The 21,085-nt window shown below is 43.3% G+C and overlaps 1 protein-coding gene across 4 annotated transcripts in view; it reads right to left on the reverse strand.

The window, feature by feature from the left end:
- Positions 1–668: 668 nt before the first annotated feature.
- Positions 669–21,085, reverse strand: part of LOC143289913 (WD repeat-containing protein 46-like) — a 53,524-nt gene continuing 33,107 nt past the window's right edge. For all 4 annotated transcript variants that reach the window (XM_076599155.1, XM_076599154.1, XM_076599153.1 and 1 more), the window contains 6 exons: positions 14,796–14,895; positions 12,391–12,544; positions 10,911–11,055; positions 10,038–10,132; positions 4,360–4,446; positions 669–2,013 (listed from right to left, as the gene is read on the reverse strand). In XM_076599155.1, coding sequence (XP_076455270.1) covers positions 1,873–2,013; positions 4,360–4,446; positions 10,038–10,132; positions 10,911–11,055; positions 12,391–12,544; positions 14,796–14,895 — 722 coding nt within the window. In that variant the 3' untranslated portion in view covers positions 669–1,872. The remainder of the gene's footprint in view (positions 2,014–4,359; positions 4,447–10,037; positions 10,133–10,910; positions 11,056–12,390; positions 12,545–14,795; positions 14,896–21,085) is intronic.

Here is a 21,085-nt window from a genome sequence, read left to right on the forward strand (position 1 = left end):
TCTACTTAGGCAGTGTTGTCAGCAAAGACGGGGGGACGGACGAAGACATCAAGAGCCGTATCAACAAAGCAAGACACGCCTTCAACACCCTTCGACCAATCTGGAGATCGACAGCCCTCTCAATCCGCAACAAGATCCGGATTTTTAACACCAACGTGAAGTCGGTTCTACTCTATGGCTCAGAGACGTGGAGAGTGACAAAGACCAGCACCCACAAGCTTCAGACATTCACCAACAGATGTCTAAGAAACATCCTGAACATCAGATGGCCAGAGGTTGTCTCCAATGAAGAACTTTGGAACATGACAAAACAGGCCCCACTGGAGACGGAAATCAAGAAACGGAAATGGGGATGGATAGGCCATACACTACGCAAGCCTGCAACAAACATCACAAGACAGGCTCTTGATTGGAACCCACAGGGGAAAAGGAAAGTTGGCCGTCCGAAGCAGACCTGGCGGAGAAGCATTGAGGCAGAGACAAGGGCGGCCGGAATGACGTGGGCTGAACTGAAGAAGACCAGCCAGAGCCGGGTGCGTTGGAGGAGTGTTGTTGCGGCCCTATGTTCCCCAAGGAATCAAGAGGAGTAAGTCAAGTCACCCATTCGTACACATGCAAAGAACATACACCATCAGAAAACAGTACTGAATTTATTTCAGATGGTTTATTTAAGAAAAAACAACAACAAAAATGAACATCCCGACACATACCCTTGAAGTTACACGTCCACTCATACTTCATCCATCATAGCACAACTTTTTATTAAACACAGATGCACACAAATACACACGTGCACACACACACAAAACCAACCAACTCATGCACAAGAAAGACACATCTACCCTCTCCAATATCCACTCAGCTACAGTTGCTTTTGAGCTCCTGAGCGTATCCTAAAATATTAAGAAAAGAGTTAACAATACCAACAGATGTTTTAAAGAACCCAGTGCCATCACATACCAACTCAGTCACTCACTGTTCCCACCAGACAACACGGGACCGGAACCACTTGGATAACACCACTTCTGAGAAATGTACAAAAAAAAAAACAAACAAAAAACTGACTGTGCCCAAACACAACACATGCACACACTTCATTCATGAAACATGCACGTCTTCTTGGTAGTCCGTGGGGAGCCGATGATGACAAGGTCTGTGAACTCAGCGACGACAGTGCATGTCTTCCCACAAACATTTACACACACACACACACACACACACACACACACACACACACACACACTATACCCTCCATCAAATCAAAAATGAGTTAAGATGCATACACAAATACTCACACCACAGTCACACAATCTGAGTCCCACTCATGGTCAACACAATAGTTCATGGGTAATGTTCACCATTCTGCATAAATGTTCATCTTGAAATCAGTCTCTTATTGAATCAGAGCCAATCAAAATTATTTTCTGAGAAATACGATGTGAAAGGGCATGGCTGGGCACTGGGAGGACTATCTACCCATCAAAAAAAAAAAAAAAAAAAAAAAGCTTCAGACTGCGCATTTTGCACATCTGCTTATGTGTGTGCGTATGTGTGTGCTTAAGTGTGCTCGTGTATGCGTATACACATTCGTGCATACATGTGAGCCCTGAAACAGTCACCTGCCGCTGACTCCACTGACCTAACTCTGCCCCTTTGTCACTACAAACAACTGTTTCATGCATCATTATGGTCTATCAACAATGTCCATTCTGCCTTGCTGTGTTCGTCTTTGTCACTACAAACAACTGTTTCATGTATCATTATGGTCTATCAACAATGTCCATTATGTGTTTGTCACTACAAACAACTGTTTCATGCATCATTATGGTCTATCAACAATGTCCATTCTGCCTTGCTGTGTTCGTCTTTGAATCAAGATTTAGATTTCTTGAACCTTGCCAGAGGGTTCGAATCTGCTGGTTTTTCGGTCTTCTGTTTCTTCTTCTCGTCTTTCTGCGACTGACGCACCCTCTCTCTGTGCATCTCTTCTTTCTGCTTCTGGCCCAGTTTCTTCTGCAACACAGTTCAAAGTCAATCAGTCGCGTTGGGTTACGCTGCTGGTCAGGCATCTGCTTGGCAGATGTGGTGTAGCGTATATGGATTTGTCCGAACGCAGTGACGCCTCCTTGAGCTACTGAAACTGAAACTGAATCAGTCAGTGTTAACCAATAATGGAAAAAAGATTTTTTTTATAAAGTATTTATATTGTGCTGCATCTTGTGCGGAGATTGATCAAAGCGCTTACACACCAGTCATTCACACGCATGCACAGCTCTAAATCAGAAGAGTGAAAAATTTATAAATACATCATTACATGTAAGTGCTGTTCAGGAAAGACATGGTTTTCAGAAGTAGAAGAGGGAGGGAGAGGAGAGCTGTTCAGGAAAGACATGGTTTTCAGAAGTAGAAGAGGGAGGGAGAGGAGAGCTGTTCAGGAAAGACGTGGTTTTCAGAAGTAGAAGAGGGAGGGAGAGGAGAGCTGTTCAGGAAAGACATGGTTTTCAGAAGTAGAAGAGGGAGAAGAGAGCTGTTCAGGAAAGACATGGTTTTCAGAAGTAGAAGAGGGAGAGGAGAGGAGAGCTGTTCAGGAAAGACGTGGTTTTCAGAAGTAGAAAGGGAGGGGAGAGGAGAGCTGTTCAGGAAAGACGTGGTTTTCATAAGTAGAAGAGGGAGGGAGAGGGGAGCTGTTCAGGAAAGACATGGTTTTCAGAAGTAGAAAGGGAGGGGAGAGGAGAGCTGTTCAGGAAAGACATGGTTTTCAGAAGTAGAAGAGGGAGGGAGAGGGGAGCTGTTCAGGAAAGACGTGGTTTTCAGAAGTAGAAGAGGGAGGGAGAGGGGAGCTGTTCAGGAAAGACATGGTTTTCAGAAGTAGAAGAGGGAGGGAGAGGGGAGCTGTTCAGGAAAGACGTGGTTTTCAGAAGTAGAAGAGGGAGGGAGAGGAGAGCTGTTCAGGAAAGACATGGTTTTCAGAAGTAGAAGAGGGAGAGGAGAGCTGTTCAGGAAAGACGTGGTTTTCAGAAGCTGTTCAGGAAAGACATGGTTTTCAGAAGTAGATGAGGAAGGGAGAGGAGAGCTGTTCAGGAAAGACATGGTTTTCAGAAGTAGAAGAGAGAGGGAGAGGAGAGCTGTTCAGGAAAGACATGGTTTTCAGAAGTAGATGAGGAAGGGAGAGGAGAGCTGTTCAGGAAAGACGTGGTTTTCAGAAGCTGTTCAGGAAAGACATGGTTTTCAGAAGTAGAAGAGGGAGAGGAGAGCTGTTCAGGAAAGACATGGTTTTCAGAAGCAGAAGAGGGAGGAAGAGGAGAGCTGTTCAGGAAAGACATGGTTTTCAGAAGTAGAAGAGGGCGGTAAGAGGAGAGCTGTTCAGGAAAGACGTGGTTTTCAGAAGTAGAAGAGGGCGGGGAGAGCTGTTCAGGAAAGACATGGTTTTCAGAAGTAGAAGAGGGAGGGAGAGGAGAGCTGTTCAGGAAAGACATGGTTTTCAGAAGTAGAATAGGGAGGGGAGAGGAGAGCTGTTCAGGAAAGATGTGGTTTTCAGAAGTAGAAGAGGGAGGGAGAGGAGAGCTGTTCAGGAAAGACGTGGTTTTCATAAGTAGAAGAGGGAGGGAGAGGAGAGCTGTTCAGGAAAGACGTGGTTTTCAGAAGTAGAAGAGGGAGGGAGAGGAGAGCTGTTCAGGAAAGACATGGTTTTCAGAAGTAGAAGAGGGAGGGAGAGGAGAGCTGTTCAGGAAAGACGTGGTTTTCAGAAGTAGAAGAAGAAGGAGGGAGAGGAGAGCTGTTCAGGAAAGACGTGGTTTTCAGAAGTAGAAGAAGAAGGAGGGAGAGGAGAGCTGTTCAGGAAAGACATGGTTTTCAGAAGTAGAAGAGGGAGGGAGAGGAGAGCTGTTCAGGAAAGACGTGGTTTTCAGAAGTAAAAGAAGGCGGTAAGAGGAGGAGAGCTGTTCAGGAAAGACATGGTTTTCAGAAGTAAAAGAGGGAGGGAGAGGAGGAGAGCTGTTCAGGAAAGACGTGGTTTTCAGAAGCAGAAGAGGGAGGGGAGAGGAGAGCTGTTCAGGAAAGAAGTGGTTTTCAACCAACCAACAGACCCACAGGAATCTGGTCAACAGTACTGTATGGCACCACAGTGAACTTCACACAGTTAAGGTAGAAGGAAAAGAAGAAGATTAATCATTCTGTTCTTGCTCACACACACACACACACACAGTCACACACACACACACACAGTCATACACACACACACACACACCGTAACTCACACACACACACGTACGCACATACACACACACACACACACATGTACACACACACACACACACACACATGTACACACCCACACCCACACAGTAACAAAGGACTCACAGTTGAAGGCTGGGGGGCTTTCTGACCACCAGCCTTGTTGGCCAGTTCCCACACCCAGTTCGTCAGTCCGATCATTTCAGGTTGAAGCTGAAAAAGGAACCACACCATTTACTTATAAAAAAAAAGCTATATATTTATTGTTGTTAATTTTCTAATCACACCCCCCCTCCCCCCACCCTCACGCCCCCCCTTTTTTATTGATATTTTTTCAACACACGAAAACACATTCACATACAAGGACACCAGAAATCACACTAAAATTACAATCCTAAACCATAATAAATATATAAAGAAACATAATTACATAAACATACACAAAATATATGAGAACAAGATCATATCACAGCATTCATTGCTTTATTTCTAATATGTGTTTAGAGGTTGAAAACAAAATTTGTTCAGCACTTTTCCTGTACATGAAAACACAGACACACACTGTATCATAAGGCAAGATAACAGTTAACTTGGGATAAATGAAAGATTGATGTTTCTTCTTTTTTTCTTTTTTTATAAAGTAGTATTAAAAGAATAAGTAAACAGATTTCTGTGCCTAGACGGAAGAGTTGCACCCATAAAAAATGCAGAAAACGGAGGGAAAAAAAAGTCCTATCACCCCCCGAAAACAGAGTATGGCTGCCAACATGGCAGGGTAAAAATGGTCATACACGTAAAATCCCACTCGTGCACACACGAGTGAATGTGGGAGTTGCAGCCTATGAACGAAGGGGAGGTCCTATCAATTACAAAAACTTGACGTTCCAAAAGACAATGTATGCTGATTTTCCTTTCAAGACAAAACAGCAAGTAACACACTGGTATATACATATGTACTTACATGCATACTTCAGGTGAAAAGATGTAAAATTGAAGAAAACACACACATACACACTCAATAAACCACACACATCACACTCACACACTCAACCACACACATCCACCCCCACCCCCACCGATGCACATCTACACCCCCCCACACACATCCACCGCAAACATACACACACTGACTGAAACCATTTATTGTCAGATTAACTGTTTGTTGTACTGACATTTTCGCAACCATTTGAATAAAATATTAACTGAGCAACACAAGGAAAATTCTGATTTGAGGAAGGTATGATTTAAAAAACAAAAACAAAAAAATAACAAAAAAAAACAAAAAAACAAAAAAAAAAACAAAAAAAAAACATTTAACAAGTCAAGGTACCAAATTTCATTAATATCATTATCTCCAAAAAATATTCTAACGCGCGCACATACTCACATACGTTTCTCCCCCACCCTCTCTCTACATACATCCATGCATGCACACAAATGCCCATTATAATTCCCCTACCTCATTCCCCTGCCCACTCACACACACACACACACACACACACACATATTCACACTGTCTCTCACTCTTTCTCATCAAATTAAGGTTTCGTAATGTAATCAAGACGACATATTACCTGTTAGGGTCGAACAGTTCCACTAATTAGAATAATGGGAACTTTGCTCTACAAGTAAATCTGACGCTATCACCCAAAACGAAACACTACTTTGGATTAAATAAAACAGAGGGGAACCTCTGCAACAGAAAGGGGATGAAACAAATTAGAAAAACCGACCAATTGGATGGCTTTTAATTAGGTCAACTGCGGTTTTTGTCAGAGACCAACCATTTTCTTTGCTAGGGTGAAAAACGCTGGACATGACTAATGGAAGATTAAAGGCTGTAATCATATCATGAAGGGGTTTGAAATGTAAATGTGTATCTGGACATTTGAGCAAAAAATGTGGGATGTCAAGGGTCTTACCACAAATACATAGTGGTGACGGTTTCAAAAATCTGCATAACCATGCATTAGTTCTTAGCCTGTGTGTCAAGTTTCTTGTGGAAATTGATCCTGGGGGGTTCGTGCCTTTTCTTGTTGGAAGAGAGAGATCCCACCAAAGCTTCTTTTTTGAGTTTTCTAAGAACTGTTTCTGTCTGAAATTCCAGATATATGTTGAGAGAATAGTACAAGCTTCAGAAACAGAAATAGGAATATTGTGAGTGATTGAATCTGAATTGTTCGATGCCGCTTCCTTGGCACAAAAATCGGCCATTTCGTTGCCACGAAGATTAGAATGTCCAGGAACCCACAAGAGTGAAATGTCGGAGCCTCGCATAATTAACTGGTGGATTAAATACAAAATTTCGTACATAATATCTGCTCGTTCAGATGAAGATTGATTATTTAAAGCCATCAATGCTGATTTTGAATCAGACAGTATAAGGATTTTTGCAGGCACAAGAGGCATATCACTAAAAAAGGTGAAAGCCATCAGAATTGCAAACAATTCAGCAGTAAAAATTGAACAACCTTTAGTTAAGTGGAATCTCTTTTTAATGTTAAGCTCGGGGATTACAAAAGCGGCTCCAACTTCAGAGTTACTACTAATTGATCCATCTGTGAAAACACGGAGGTAATATTTGAAACGTGTATGAATTAGTTCTTTGGCCCGAGAGGCAATAATGAGTGGACTGTCACTCTTTTTTAATTGTCCATATGTAAAAATAATATTTGCTTGCTCAGTCAGCCAAGGCGGATGAAAACAATTCGGAATTTTCGCAATCTGGGAAAGAGGCAGACTGCAACTCTCAAAGACTGACTTAGTAAAATCGAACAAGGACGTGTATACAGCTTTGTTACGAATTTCTCTACAGATGTACGTTTCTTCATCAATTTCAGAGACAACCGAATTTGGAACAGCTCTAGCCCTTACCATGTAGTTACAGGCACATAATTTCCTGTGTTCAGGTAATGGCAAAACACCAGCTTCTTTGTACGTTTTGTCGATTGAAGCCCATCGCGGTAACCCAAGTGCAATCTTAAAAGCTAAGGAATCAATACTTGTCAGTTTATGAAGATCAGAGTTTGAAGCAGTGAAATAGATTTCCTGACCATATGATATAATTGAGCGGACTAGTCCCATTGCAGCATTGATCAGATTATTGCCACAATTTATAACAGGGATTCCAGAAAGCACACGTAATAGAGCGATTTTCTTCCTCGCTTTCTCAATAAGGTAGTTTATATGCTTAGTCCAAAAAAGTTTATAATGGAAGATAACACCGAGAAATTTCACCTGTTTATTCGGATATATGATAGTGTCATTTACCTGTATTTTAATAGCATCCCTACCTTCAAATTCAATCAACTTTTTAGTAAATATGACGAAAACAGTCTTTTCAGCAGACAGGAGAAAACCACTTTCCTTCATATATTCCACAATGTTGTCGATGGCATCTTGAAAATGCTTAATAATTTTATTTCGTTTTGATGTATTTTTTGTAATATTACAGTTTACATTCTTCCAGAGAGCTATGTCATCTGCATAAGCTACTAATGTGGCACCATTTGTGTTGATATTTTTCATATCATAAAGCATTAGTGAAAACAGAGTGGGAGAAATCACACTTCCCTGGGGAACACCCATATTGACGGACCTTGATCTGGATAATATACCCCCTAATCTCACCTGGAATGTCCTCTGGGATAAGAATGACTTAAGAAATTTTAGAAATCGACCTCCCAACCCTACTGTATTTGCTTTATGAATCAATTTATAGTGCCACACAGAGTCATAGGCTCTATGAATATCAAAGAAAGTTGCGACCGTGGAGTGACGCCTTGCGAGTGCCTTCTTAACATGAGAAGTTAGATGGACGACATGATCAGTAACACCCCTACCTCTTCTAAAACCAGCCTGGAAAGTAGGTAAAATTTCTTTCTTCTCCAGAAAGTGTTCTAATCTAGTTTTCAAAATTCTTTCAAAAACCTTCCCAAGATGGGGAGTTAACGAAACAGGTCGGTAACTGGAAGGGCTAGATTTAGGTTTTCCTTGTTTGTGAATAGGTACTATGGTTGCTTTCTTCCAATCAGTTGGAAGGATACCAGAATTCCAGCAAATCTGAAAAAAAACTAACACTCTTTTTAAAAAGATATTTGGAAAATGTCTGATCATGTTGTACGATATTGGATCTGAGCCTGTCGCAACTTTCCCTGACTTAACAGCATTGAGAGCACGGTATAGATCCCCCAGCGTTAGGTCTGCATTAATGTAATATGCACTGCTATCATTCTTATCCATTTCACAGGGGCAGTTCATATCTTCAAACTGTTTCCTTCTCTTTTGCTCATAGGATGGCAAGTATTCTGTCTGACTCATTTTTGCGAATGTATCCGCAAATAACTCGGCTTTCTCTTCCCTAGTTTTATACACCATATCATTTTCATACAAAGGAGGATCAGGAAGATTATAGACACCCTTTATTTGCTTTATTTCTCCCCACAGTTTTGAAGAGGCAGTTGGGTTGCTAGTACAGTCGTTAATCAGATTTGTGTAGTACATCTTTTTGGCAGCAGCCACTGTTTTATTACTAAAACTATTAGCCTGTTTATACTTGTTGTGCAGTTCTGATACTCTTTCTTTGGATTCGATTTTTCGATACCTATGCCAGTTTTTGAAAGCCTCTGTTTTCTTTTTGACTGCTATTTCACATGAGCTGTTCCACCAAGGATTACCAGACCGTTTTGGATTGGCTATATACTTTACTTTTGGAATTGAACCATCAGCAGCCTTCAGAATAACATTCCTTAGAGACCGATAACAAATTTCTAAATCTTCTTGTGATGTAACATCAGTGTTGAAATTTAAATCAGCAGAGTAATAAGCCAGCATATTACCAAACAGATCCCAGTTTGCTTTCTTTTCATTATATTTCAACCCCATATTATCTTTAATTATGATCTCATGTTTTACAGACAATACCATTTCAACTGGAAGGTGGTCACTCCCCAGTGGTGTTTTGAGAACTTGCCATTCACAGTATGGATTTATATCAGTCGACACCAAAGAAATGTCTATTGAAGAATTTTTTTGATCTGCCCGATCAGCGATTCTTGTTATTGAACCATCATTTAATATAGTTAAGTTAGAATGAACTATGGTATTCGCTAGATATTCATTGTTGGTTGTGAATTCGCAATTTTTGTCCGACCACAAGGCATGGTGCGCATTAAAATCCCCTAGAATTATCCAGCTATGGGATAAATCTAAATCCATTAACCAGTCAGCTTCACCTCTTGAAACTCCATCAGGGTAGTAACAGTTAACTACAATTAATGTTTTATCTAAGACAGAAAGCTCTATAGTTGAAGAATACAAACGTTTGTCTATACTATAACATGGTGGTTTTCTAGCTTTATATATGATTGAATCTGAAATATAGGTTGCAACTTTAACTTTTCCTTTGCGCTCTGTTTCATCAATAACTGGAGGGTAGAAGTAACCCTCTAACTTAGGGAGATTGCTTTTATAACAATTGAGGGACTGGAGGGCAATTATATGATAGTTGTGATCTTGCAGAAAATGGATCAGATAGTCAAAATTACACAGATACTCTTTATTCTATGTATCTATTCACTTATGCAGACAGCAGGATGTAATGATGATGGGTGTGGCGCAGGCCTATTTCGCTTTTTGCAATGGAACTGTAGAAGTAAATGTAATTTTGACATACACACACACACACACACACCTACACACACACTCAACCACACACATCCACCCTGCCCCACACCCACCCCCACACTCACACACAGCACAACGCACACACACACACACTACGACACAAAACATACACACATTACCTTGTCCAGGAGCAAGCGGACTTCAGTGTGTTGCCTCTGCTTCCTGTTGGCCATAGGGTTGATGCTCAGTGCGTCGTAGTTTGCATCCCCAGACCCTGTCAAACAATTCCATTTTATATCACGAACGGATTACACAACTATTCATCTTATAACACCCTCAGGATCTCTACCGTTCACTGTCAAAACAATTTTGTGTTAAGAACTCTTACAGAAAAAGTAAGGAGCTGTGAACATGCACATACGCACACATGCATAAACACAAACTCAGTCACAAACACACGCTACACTACACTACTTTACACTACACTACACACCTCCACCCAATATACACGCGCACACACACATACATACATACATACATACATACACTTGACACACTCAACACACACACGTTCAACCCCACTCCTCCCTACACCTACCCAGCACCACACACAAAATTCACACAAACAAGACGACGGGCGGAATAGCCGAGTGGTTAAAGCGTTGGGCTGTCAATCTGAGGGTCCCGGGTTCGAATCACGGTGACGGCGCCTGGTGGGTAAAGGGTGGAGATTTTTACGATCTCCCATGTCAACATATGTGCAGACCTGCTAGTGCCTGAACCCCCTTCGTGTGTATATGCAAGCAGATCAAATACGCACGTTAAAGATCCTGTAATCCATGTCAGCGTTCGGTGGGTTATGGAAACAAGAACATACCCAGCATGCACACCCCCGAAAACGGAGTATGGCTGCCTACATGGCGGGGTAAAAACGATCATACACGTAAAAGCACACTCGTGTGCATACGAGTGAACGAGTGAACACAAACAAGACACAAACACAACACACACATACTCTCCCCCCACCCCATACCCCCTCTCCCGACACACACCTGGAACAATGAGGGAGGAGAACCCCCTCTGGTGGCCACTGCCCAGGACGTCCTCAAAGGGACAGAACTGCACGCTGTGCACCGAGCCACCCATCACGTGGCTCAGGTAAGGGGTGACCACTCCACTCTTGCTGTCCTTGTAGACCTGCAACGGGTAACGGCCTTGGTATATATATATGGACTCCCCACCAATGTGACCACACAACATTCTATACACCCCAGATGTGACCACACAACATTCTATACATCCCAGATGTGACCACACAACATTCCATACATCCCAGTTGTGACAACACAACATTCCAGATGTGACCACACAACATTCTATACATCCCAGATGTGACCACACAACATTCCATACATCCCAGTTGTGACAACACAACATCCCAGATGTGACCACACAACATCCCAGATGTGACCACACAACATTCTATACACCCCAGATGTGACCACACAACATTCTGTACACCCCAGATGTGACCACACAACATTCCATACATCCCAGTTGTGACAACACAACATTCCAGATGTGACCACACAACATTCTATACATCCCAGATGTGACCACACAACATCCCAGATGTGAACACATAGCATTCTATACATCCCAGATGTGACCACACACCCAGATAACGGGTGACAAAATAACACCAGAAACTCCAACTGACCTGGACGCTTTGACACTTCCTTGACACTAACACCAGAAACTCCAACTTACCTGGATGCTATGATACTTCCTGGAAACTAATAAAAATAATAATAAAATGTAGGCTTATATAGCGCAGTACCCCCATCTCAGATGGGGCTCACCGCGCTTCACAACAAAAAATAATGAAATTTAAGACTAAGTGTCGTAAAATATGTACAAAGTCTACAAAGTTTAACATGACAATGGCTAAAATATGCATATGTAAGACTGACATGATAAAAGAGAGAGAAAGATATATATATATATATATATATATATATATATATATATATATATATATATATATATATATATATATCTATATATATCTATATCTCTCTCTCTCTATATATATCTATCTATATGTATCTATATCTATATATCTACATATATCTATATACACACACACACACACACACACACACATATATATATATATATATATATATATATATATATATATATATATATCTATATCTATCTGTCTGTCTGTCTGTCTGTCTGTCTATATATATATATATATATATATATATATATATATATATATATATATATATACACATACATATACACATACACATATACATGTATATAATGTATACATACATACATATATATATATATATATATATATATATATATATATATATATATATATATATATACATACATACATATACATATACACACACATACAAACACACACACATATGTAAATTGACACAGGTGTCATCACAGTCTCAAATCCCACAGGTGCAAATAAACAAATGAACACCAGAAACTCCAGCTGACCTGGACGCGGTTTCCCAGGCCAGCAGCCAGCAGACCTCGCTGACTGAAGGACAGGGACGAGGCCCCGACAGGGATGTGGGTCTTGTTGAGCAGCTTGTACGTCCTCAGGTCAAACACCTTCAGGCGCTTGTCCACCCCTGATGTGGCCATGTAGCTGTGAGAAAGAGAGAGAGAGACACACACACACACACATCACTGAATTGCTTTGTACACCCCAATATTGTCAACAGAGAAGAAAAAAACACAAACAACTTCACTCAGTCATCATCAGTTCTGTTTTCTTGAAATTCATCTCTAATCCTTTTTCGTCGCCACATTGATTTGCCGTTTCCTTTCGCGCCCTTTCTAGATTTCTGCTTTTCAAGAGAATGCTGGCACATGCACATCTGATCTGAAATTGCAACTGTTTGAGGAAGCCAACTGCGCTAGAACAGCCACATATTTTTTTTGTAATTTTGTAAAGCTGTGACACTTTCGTTGTTTATCAAAAACAAATATGGACATATCAAGATGGTAGGCATGTCTGCTCCCCTTCCTCCAATCTGTACCCTCGCTGTGTCTCTGGGTTTCAATACTGTCTAGGTTGTTAAATCACAACTTCCTATGTTAACTCACTCAGTACGGCCAGTCCTCTCTTCTCCTCTACACAGACCCCTCGGATGTCCAGTGGATGTCTGAATGACCCAACCTTTATCTTCCGTCGTCAGAATTGCGGTATTCTTTGTCAACATTCACGTCTTCAGTATAAGAGCCTTCCGCTTGCAATATTTTGATGATGGTAACTGGGGTGAAACGCTGTGAACGTCGTCTCTTTCGCCGTTCGTATGGAAAGAATTAACCTCTCACCCCCTTCCTCCAATCTTTCCCATCTGTACCCTCGCTGTGTCTCTGGGTTTCAATACTGTCTAGGTTGTTAAATCACAACTTCCTACGTTAACCTCTCACCCCCTTCCTCCAATCTGTACCCTCGCTGTGTCTCTGGGTTTCAATACTGTCTAGGTTGTTAAATCACAACTTCCTACGTTAACCTCTCACCCCCTTCCTTCAATCTTTCCCATCCATACCCTCGCTGTGTCTCTGGGTTTCAATACTGTCTAGGTTGTTAAATCACAACTTCCTACGTTACCCTCTCACCCCCTTCCTCCAATCTTTCCCATCCATACCCTCGCTGTGTCTCTGGGTTTCAATACTGTCTAGGTTGTTAAGGCATGGTTCTACCACCCGAAAACGCCTAAAATTACCAATTTTTGTTATCTTGGTTTACCCACTAAATTTCAACCAATCTGTTTCAAATTTGGTCTGTATTTAGTTTAAGTTTTACTGTTTGCATATCTGAAGTTTAAATCACAACTTCCTACGTTAACCTCTCACCCCCTTCCCCCAATCTCTTTCCAATCTGTACCTTCACGCTTCTGTTTGATTACTCACTAGCTGGCTGACTTAAAACTTTATTGGTTAACAATCTTCCTCCTTCCTCCAGTCCTTCCAACCCATACCCCCATCCCCCTCACCCTCTCTCTCTCACTGTTTGAATACTCACAAGCTGACTTGGTTAACTATCTTCCTTCTTCCAGTCTTTCCAAACCCATACCTCCCCACACCCTCTCTCTCTCTCTCTCTGGGTTTAAATCTTCACAAGCTGGCGGATTCTATTACTACTACCTTTTTTTATATTATAATTATTATTTATTCAATTATTTATTTATTTATTTATGTAAGATTATCTATTATTTATTCACCTTTTTTTTTTCCAAGGCCTGACTAAGCGCGTTGGGTTACGCTGCTGGTCAGGCATCTGCTTGGCAGATGTGGTGTAGCGTATATGGATTTGTCCGAACGCAGTGACGCCTCCTTGAGCTACTGAAACTGAAACTGAAACTGGCGGATTCACAACTGAACTCAATAATCCATCTCCCTCCTTCCTCCTGCTCATCTTCTCTCTTCTCTCTCTCTCATTCCTCTAGGTTTTCTGTTCTGTATTGTGCATGTGTTCTGTGTGGTTTGTTCAGGATTAAAGAGCCTATGCCAGTCTTGAATAAAAGCTAATTTGTGTTTGCACATTTCTTCTGTCTTTGCTGCTGTGTGCACATGTCAAATGATCGGTATAAGGACAGGCCCGGCGCTTCCTTTTATGAGGAAGTGTCTGGGTTTGTTCCAATGTACCTTTTATTTACCTGTGTGCTAGCTGAATCGGTAGCGTAAGCAGCACTGACTTGAAGTTGTGTACCTTGTGAATGGAGAGAGTTACCGCTCTTTACTATTTGTTAATCATTTAATCTCCTGGCCTCATTATTTGTTAATTAAAAAACCAACAAAAAAAAACCAACAACAACAAAATCTCCAGTGTAAGTAATATCATCACATAGTGGCCGCACGATCAAGGACAGGTTCATCTGACCACTTACTTGCCGGTGGAGTCAATGGCCACAGCTCTGACCGGTGCTTTGTGCGTGAGCACTTTGACCAAGGGACCTTTGACATTTGGCGACCACAGTGTGACAGTGCCTGTAACAGTGATTCACTGTTGTAATCAATAATGATAATAATAATAATACTAACAATAATGATGATGATGATGAAATAATAATAATACTAATGATGATAATGATAATAATAATAATACTAACAATGATGATGATAATAATAATATTAATACTAACAATAATGATGATGATGATGATAACAACAACAACAATAATGATGATGATAACAATAATGAAAATAGTAATAATAATAATAATAATGATAATGTTGAAAATAACATCATAATAATGAGAATAATAAATGTTAATAATAATGATGATGGGGATGATGATCATGAAAATAATGATACAGATTGAAAACTCACACCCCCCAGGCTAGGAACTCATGGCATTTACACTACAGCAATAAATAAAATTACACAAACACAAACGTACATGCATAAACCCAATGTAGGGAAAAGCGAGTGCCCACACAAACAAACACACCAGGAACAACACACACATGTCCAGCAGAAGCCCAAGAAGCATGTTAGCCAATGACATGGTAGGCAGAACAGAATAGTTTTGTTTTGTAGCCAATGACATGGTAGGCAGAATGGAATAGTTTTGTTTTGAAACTCTTCAACTCACTCCGGACGACGGGACGCTATAGTGTTCCCGACGTAAGGCACCGTTCCAGACAACAGAACGCTACAATCAAACATTTTTCCACGTTTTCCTCATGGGGTAGCACAACAATCACAGCTACACCAGGCATTGTGAATGTGTCAAGGGTCGAACGGAAAGTTTCTTCGTGAGATTCTGTAGCACCCCACATGACAAGCTAATCTGCATATGTATCAAAAATGGTGTCACAGGCGATACAAGTGGAAATTTTTGGAGCAAAATGGATCACGACAGTGGCTTTTTACTGCTGCTGAAGTGATTGAAATGCTTCAAACTGAAGATTTCGACATCGACGAGGAGGATGAAGTTGTTGAATAAAGTATCTGCAGTGAAGAAAGCTACCAGGAAGAAGGTACTGACAGTGACTCAGCTTCTGAGGGCTGCGAAGAGAGGGAGGGGGTGGGCGTACACACGACGTGAGGAGAGCGGTCAGTGGGTCAAGTACAGTGAGTTTCATTCAGTTATTTTATGTTTTGTATTTTTTGTGATTTTTTTTCCTAACCCTAACAAATGGGTCATCTGTAGGGAAAAGCAAGGGAGAAAACTATTCGTCCCAAGGGAGCTAAACTGAACTGTGGACTCCTGACTGCAAACAGACGACATGGGGTATGGCTGTGTACAGGGAACCCAGAATGAGTGGCATGGGAGTAGTAATGTCACTGAAATGGTGCACACATGATGTGGCAGTAAGAAACAAAGAAAAAAAATTTGGTGTCAACTGACAAAGTATTTGCAGAGAAAATGGTAATGTTAAAGTTTACCACGGACACACACACACAGAGACACACAAACACACACACACACACACACAGGCAACCGAACACTCGGTTAAAACATAGACTCACTTTATTTACACAAGTGAGTCAAAAAAAAAAAAAAAAAGAACTGGGAATCCATGTAACAAACTCAGAAGGGAAGTTAGTTTTTTTCTGATCAACAACTGCCATCTACAACAAGCTATATACAGGGTAACGTTCCTGATCAACAACTGTCATCCACAACAAGCTATATAGAGGGTAACTTTCCTGATCAACAACTATCATCACAACAAGCTATAAACAGGGTAACTTTCCTGATCAACAACTGTCATCCACAACAAGCTATATACAGGGTAACTTTCCTGATCAACAACTGTCATCCACAACAAGCTATATACAGTGTCAGGTCAGGTCATTAGATCTGCTACTGGTAACCTGTAATCCAGTACAACCTGTTCAGGGTCGGGTTGCCGACGACTAAACCGGCACTTCCACCGCTCCCTTCTGGGACTGGTGAGGCGGGTGGCTAGACACCCTTATGGAGATCCATAAAAGGGCGTCGGCTCAGGAGAGCCACCGACGGCCATCTAGCTCCACTGGGCTGTGTGCATGCCACACGCAGTTGGCCCCCGGGGTGTGTCTACCCATGTATGCGAAGTCTGGATCCGGCAGAATCTGCGGAAGAAACCTATCGGTTCAACGGAGAGGAAGGCGGTTACAGCAACGCACTGTGGAGTGCAGAGAGCAAGATGAGACACCGAAAGGATATCTTGGTCATCCACTGCATCCGTGCTCATCCTCCAGTCGTCTCGACTTAGTCTTGCCACTGGAAATTGGTGGACCCGGACGAGAGAGTGAGGTCGACGTTGCGCAACTCCTCTTCACTTTAAACAAACTCATCGCGCAAGTCATCAGTCATCCAAAATGACCTTTCATCCTTCATCATTTCATCACCCCCAAGTCCTGTGGCGACAGGCGAGCGACGAAACGACAGGTGTGGGTACACTGGCAGTCGCAGCCGCAGACCTGCACGCAGGCGGCTCAGGCCATAGGGTCGTTCTTCGTCGACAGGAGCAGCGATGGAGCTCGGCAGCCGTCTGAGCGTCTGAGCAGCCCTCTTTAGGAATGCACTGCTCACCTCCCTGGCATGAGGAAGGGGCTAGAAAAGGTGCCCTAAAAATTGCCTGCTCCATATCACCCTGGCCAGCATACCGCGGCTGGCGGGGACCCTACATCAGCGGTCGAAACAAAGAGAAAGAAAAGAAAAAAACAAGGATCGTTCCTCTCACCATTGGTACTTGGAACATAAGGACTCTCCTGGACAGAGATAACGCGGACAGACCCCAAAGGAGAACGGCACTAGTTGCATCCGAACTCGCCAGATACAACATTGACATCGCAGCCTTGAGTGAGACTCGGCTTGCAGGTGAAGGCGAGCTCTGTGAACGGGGATCTGGTTACACCTTCTTCTGGAGTGGACGAGGAAGCGAAGAGCGACGTGAGGCTGGCGTTGGTTTTGCAGTAAAAACAGCACTTGTCAGCAAGCTAGCTGGAATCCCAAAGGGAGTCAACGATAGGCTTATGACCATGAAACTCCCACTGGCATCTGGCCAGAAGCACCTCACCATTGTCAGTGCCTACGCCCCAACCATGACCAACCCGGATGAAGTGAAGGCGAAGTTCTACGAGGACCTTCACTCTGTCATTGCTGCCATCCCTAAAGCAGACAAGCTCATCATTCTTGGGGACTTCAATGCTAGAGTTGGCTCTGACTACATCTCCTGGGATGGAGTGATTGGAAAGCACGGTGTGGGCCACTGCAACCCAAATGGACTGCTTTTGCTTCAGACCTGTGCAGAGCACGAACTGCTGATAACCAACACAGTTTTCTGCCTCCCTACCCGTAACAGGACGTCATGGATGCACCCTCGCTCAAAGCATTGGCATCTCATCGATTATGTCATCGTCAGGAAAAGGGATAGGCAAGATGTACGTGTAACAAAGACCATGTGCGGCGCCGAGTGTTGGACAGACCATCGCCTTGTAGTCTCGAAGCTGAATATTCGAATCCAACCCAAGAGACGCCCCCAAGGCCAGAAGGCTCCAAAACGGCTCAACATCGCTAAGCTGAAAAGCATCACCATCAAACAGTCCTTTGTGGAGCTGCTGGAAGATCGTCTGGAATCCGCCTCTCTGGACAACCAGAATGTGGAGTCTGACTGGAGGACCCTGCGTGAGCTGATCTATAGTACAGCTTCAGAGACCCTTGGACCCATGACCAGAAAGCACAAAGACTGGTTTGATGAAAACTGTGATGAAATCAAGCAGCTTCTGGATGAGAAACGCCGTCTGCATCAAGCCCACCTGAGCAACCCAAAGTCCACATCAAAAAAAGATGCATACAATGCCATCCGCAGGACTGTTCAGCAAAAGTTACGCCAGATGCAGGATAAGTGGCTGAGTGACAAAGCTGATGAGATCCAGGGATATGCTGACAGGCACGATATGAAGAGGTTCTATGATGCCTTAAAAGAAGTCTATGGTCCCACATCCTCAGGATCATCCCCCCTCCTCAGTGCAGATGGGAATACCTTGATCACCGAGAAGGAGAACATTCTCGAACGATGGGCTGAGCACTTCAACAGTGTCTTAAATCGCCCTTCCTCCATAAATGATGAAGCCATAGACCGTCTCCCACAAGTCCCCACCAACGAAGCACTGGACGATCCGCCAACACTTCTTGAGACCCAGAAAGCAATCCGTCTGCTATCCAGTGGCAAAGCACCTGGCTCAGACTCCATACCAGCAGAGGTCTACAAGGATGGAGGCACTGTGCTGACTGAGAAGCTTCATCAGCTGTACTCACTCATGTGGAAAGAAGAGACGATCCCCCAGGATTTCAAAGATGCATCTATCATTCACTTGTACAAGCGAAAGGGGAACCGGCAAGCCTGTGATAACCATCGGGGCATTTCCTTGCTCTCCATCGCAGGCAAGATACTTGCCAGGATCCTACTTAACCGCCTCACAGCACACCTTGACCAAGGTCATTTGCCTGAGAGCCAATGTGGATTCCGGAAAGAGCGCGGAACCACTGACATGGTGTTTGCTGCAAGGCAGCTGCAAGAGAAATGTCAGGAGCAAAATGCTGATCTGTTCTCCACCTATGTCGACCTCACTAAGGCCTTCGACACCGTGAGTAGAGAGGGACTGTGGAAGATCATGGCCAAGTACGGATGCCCTCGGAAATTTATTTCCTTGGTCAGCCAATTCCATGAAGGCATGCAGGCTCGAGTCCAGGACAATGGTGAAACATCTGCTCCTTTTGCTGTCACAAATGGTGTCAAGCAAGGCTGCGTCCTGGCTCCAACGCTGTTCAGCCTCATGTTCTCTGCAATGCTTACTGATGCCTTCAGAGATGGTGATGTTGGAATCGGCCTAAAGTACCGAACAGATGGCAAGCTGTTTAACCTCAGAAGGCTTCAAGCAAAAACGAAGGTCATGACAGACATCATCAGAGACTTTTTGTTTGCTGATGATTGTGCCCTCAACGCTGGATCTGAAGCTGACATGCAACTCAGCGTCGACAAGTTTGCCACTGCCAGCAGGAACTTCGGCCTTACCATCAGCACGAGGAAAACTGAAGTTCTCCATCAGCCAGCCCCAGGGAAACCCTACGTTGAGCCCAACATCACAGTCAACGGTCAGAGACTCAGTGCGGTGGAGCGGTTCACATACCTTGGCAGCACACTGTCACGAAATGCGACCATCGACGATGAAGTGAACGTCAGGATTGCAAGAGCAAGCGCAACTTTTGGTAGACTCAGTGCAAATGTCTGGAACAGAAGAGGCATTAGTCTTGAGACCAAGCTAAAGGTCTACAGAGCAGTAGTTCTCCCCACACTACTGTACGCCTGCGAAACTTGGACAGTGTACCAACGACATGCCAAGAAGCTGAACCACTTCCACACAACATGCCTAAGGAAGCTACTGAACATCAAGTGGCAAGACAAGACACCAGACACAGAGGTGCTCGCAAAAGCCACCCTTCCCAGCATCTTCACCATCCTGATGCAGTCCCAGCTTCGCTGGGCTGGACACGTGGCGCGCATGCCAGACCATCGGCTGCCCAAAAGGCTCTTCTATGGCGAGCTGCAACAAGGGAAGAGATCACACGGAGGTCAGAAGAAGCGCTTCAGAGATACTCTGAAAGTCTCTCTGAAAGCGTTTGATATCAACCCTGACTCCTGGGAGGAATCTGCAGTGGACCGTGACAAATGGCGCGCTGCTGTGCACAAAGGCGCCAGGTTGTGCGAGGCCAACAGGACTGCTGCAGCTGTTGAGAAGAGGCAGGCCAGAAAGTCACGGGCAAACAAGCTCCCTGACAATGACATGCCTGTCTTTGTCTGCCCCAACTGTCAGCGAACATTTCGTGCGCAGATTGGACTATTCAGCCATCTGCGCACTCACAGATAGATTCATGAGCATCCTTCCCCCCACCCCACCACCACCCTCCCCCCATCCCCCATCCCCCATCTGGATGACAACGATGGTCATCATCGATCTCGATGGACACACCACCATATACAGGGTAACTTTCCTGATCAACAACTGTCATCCACAACAAGCTATATACAGGGTAACTTTCCTGATCAACAACTGTCATCCACAACAAGCTATATACAGGGTAACTTTCCTGATCAACAACTGTCATCCACAACAAGCTATATACAGGGTAACTTTCCTGATCAACAACTGTCATCTACAACAACTGTCATCCACAACAAA

Source organism: Babylonia areolata, chromosome 14, assembly GCF_041734735.1.
Source record: "Babylonia areolata isolate BAREFJ2019XMU chromosome 14, ASM4173473v1, whole genome shotgun sequence".
Taxonomy (NCBI): domain Eukaryota; kingdom Metazoa; phylum Mollusca; class Gastropoda; order Neogastropoda; family Buccinidae; genus Babylonia; species Babylonia areolata.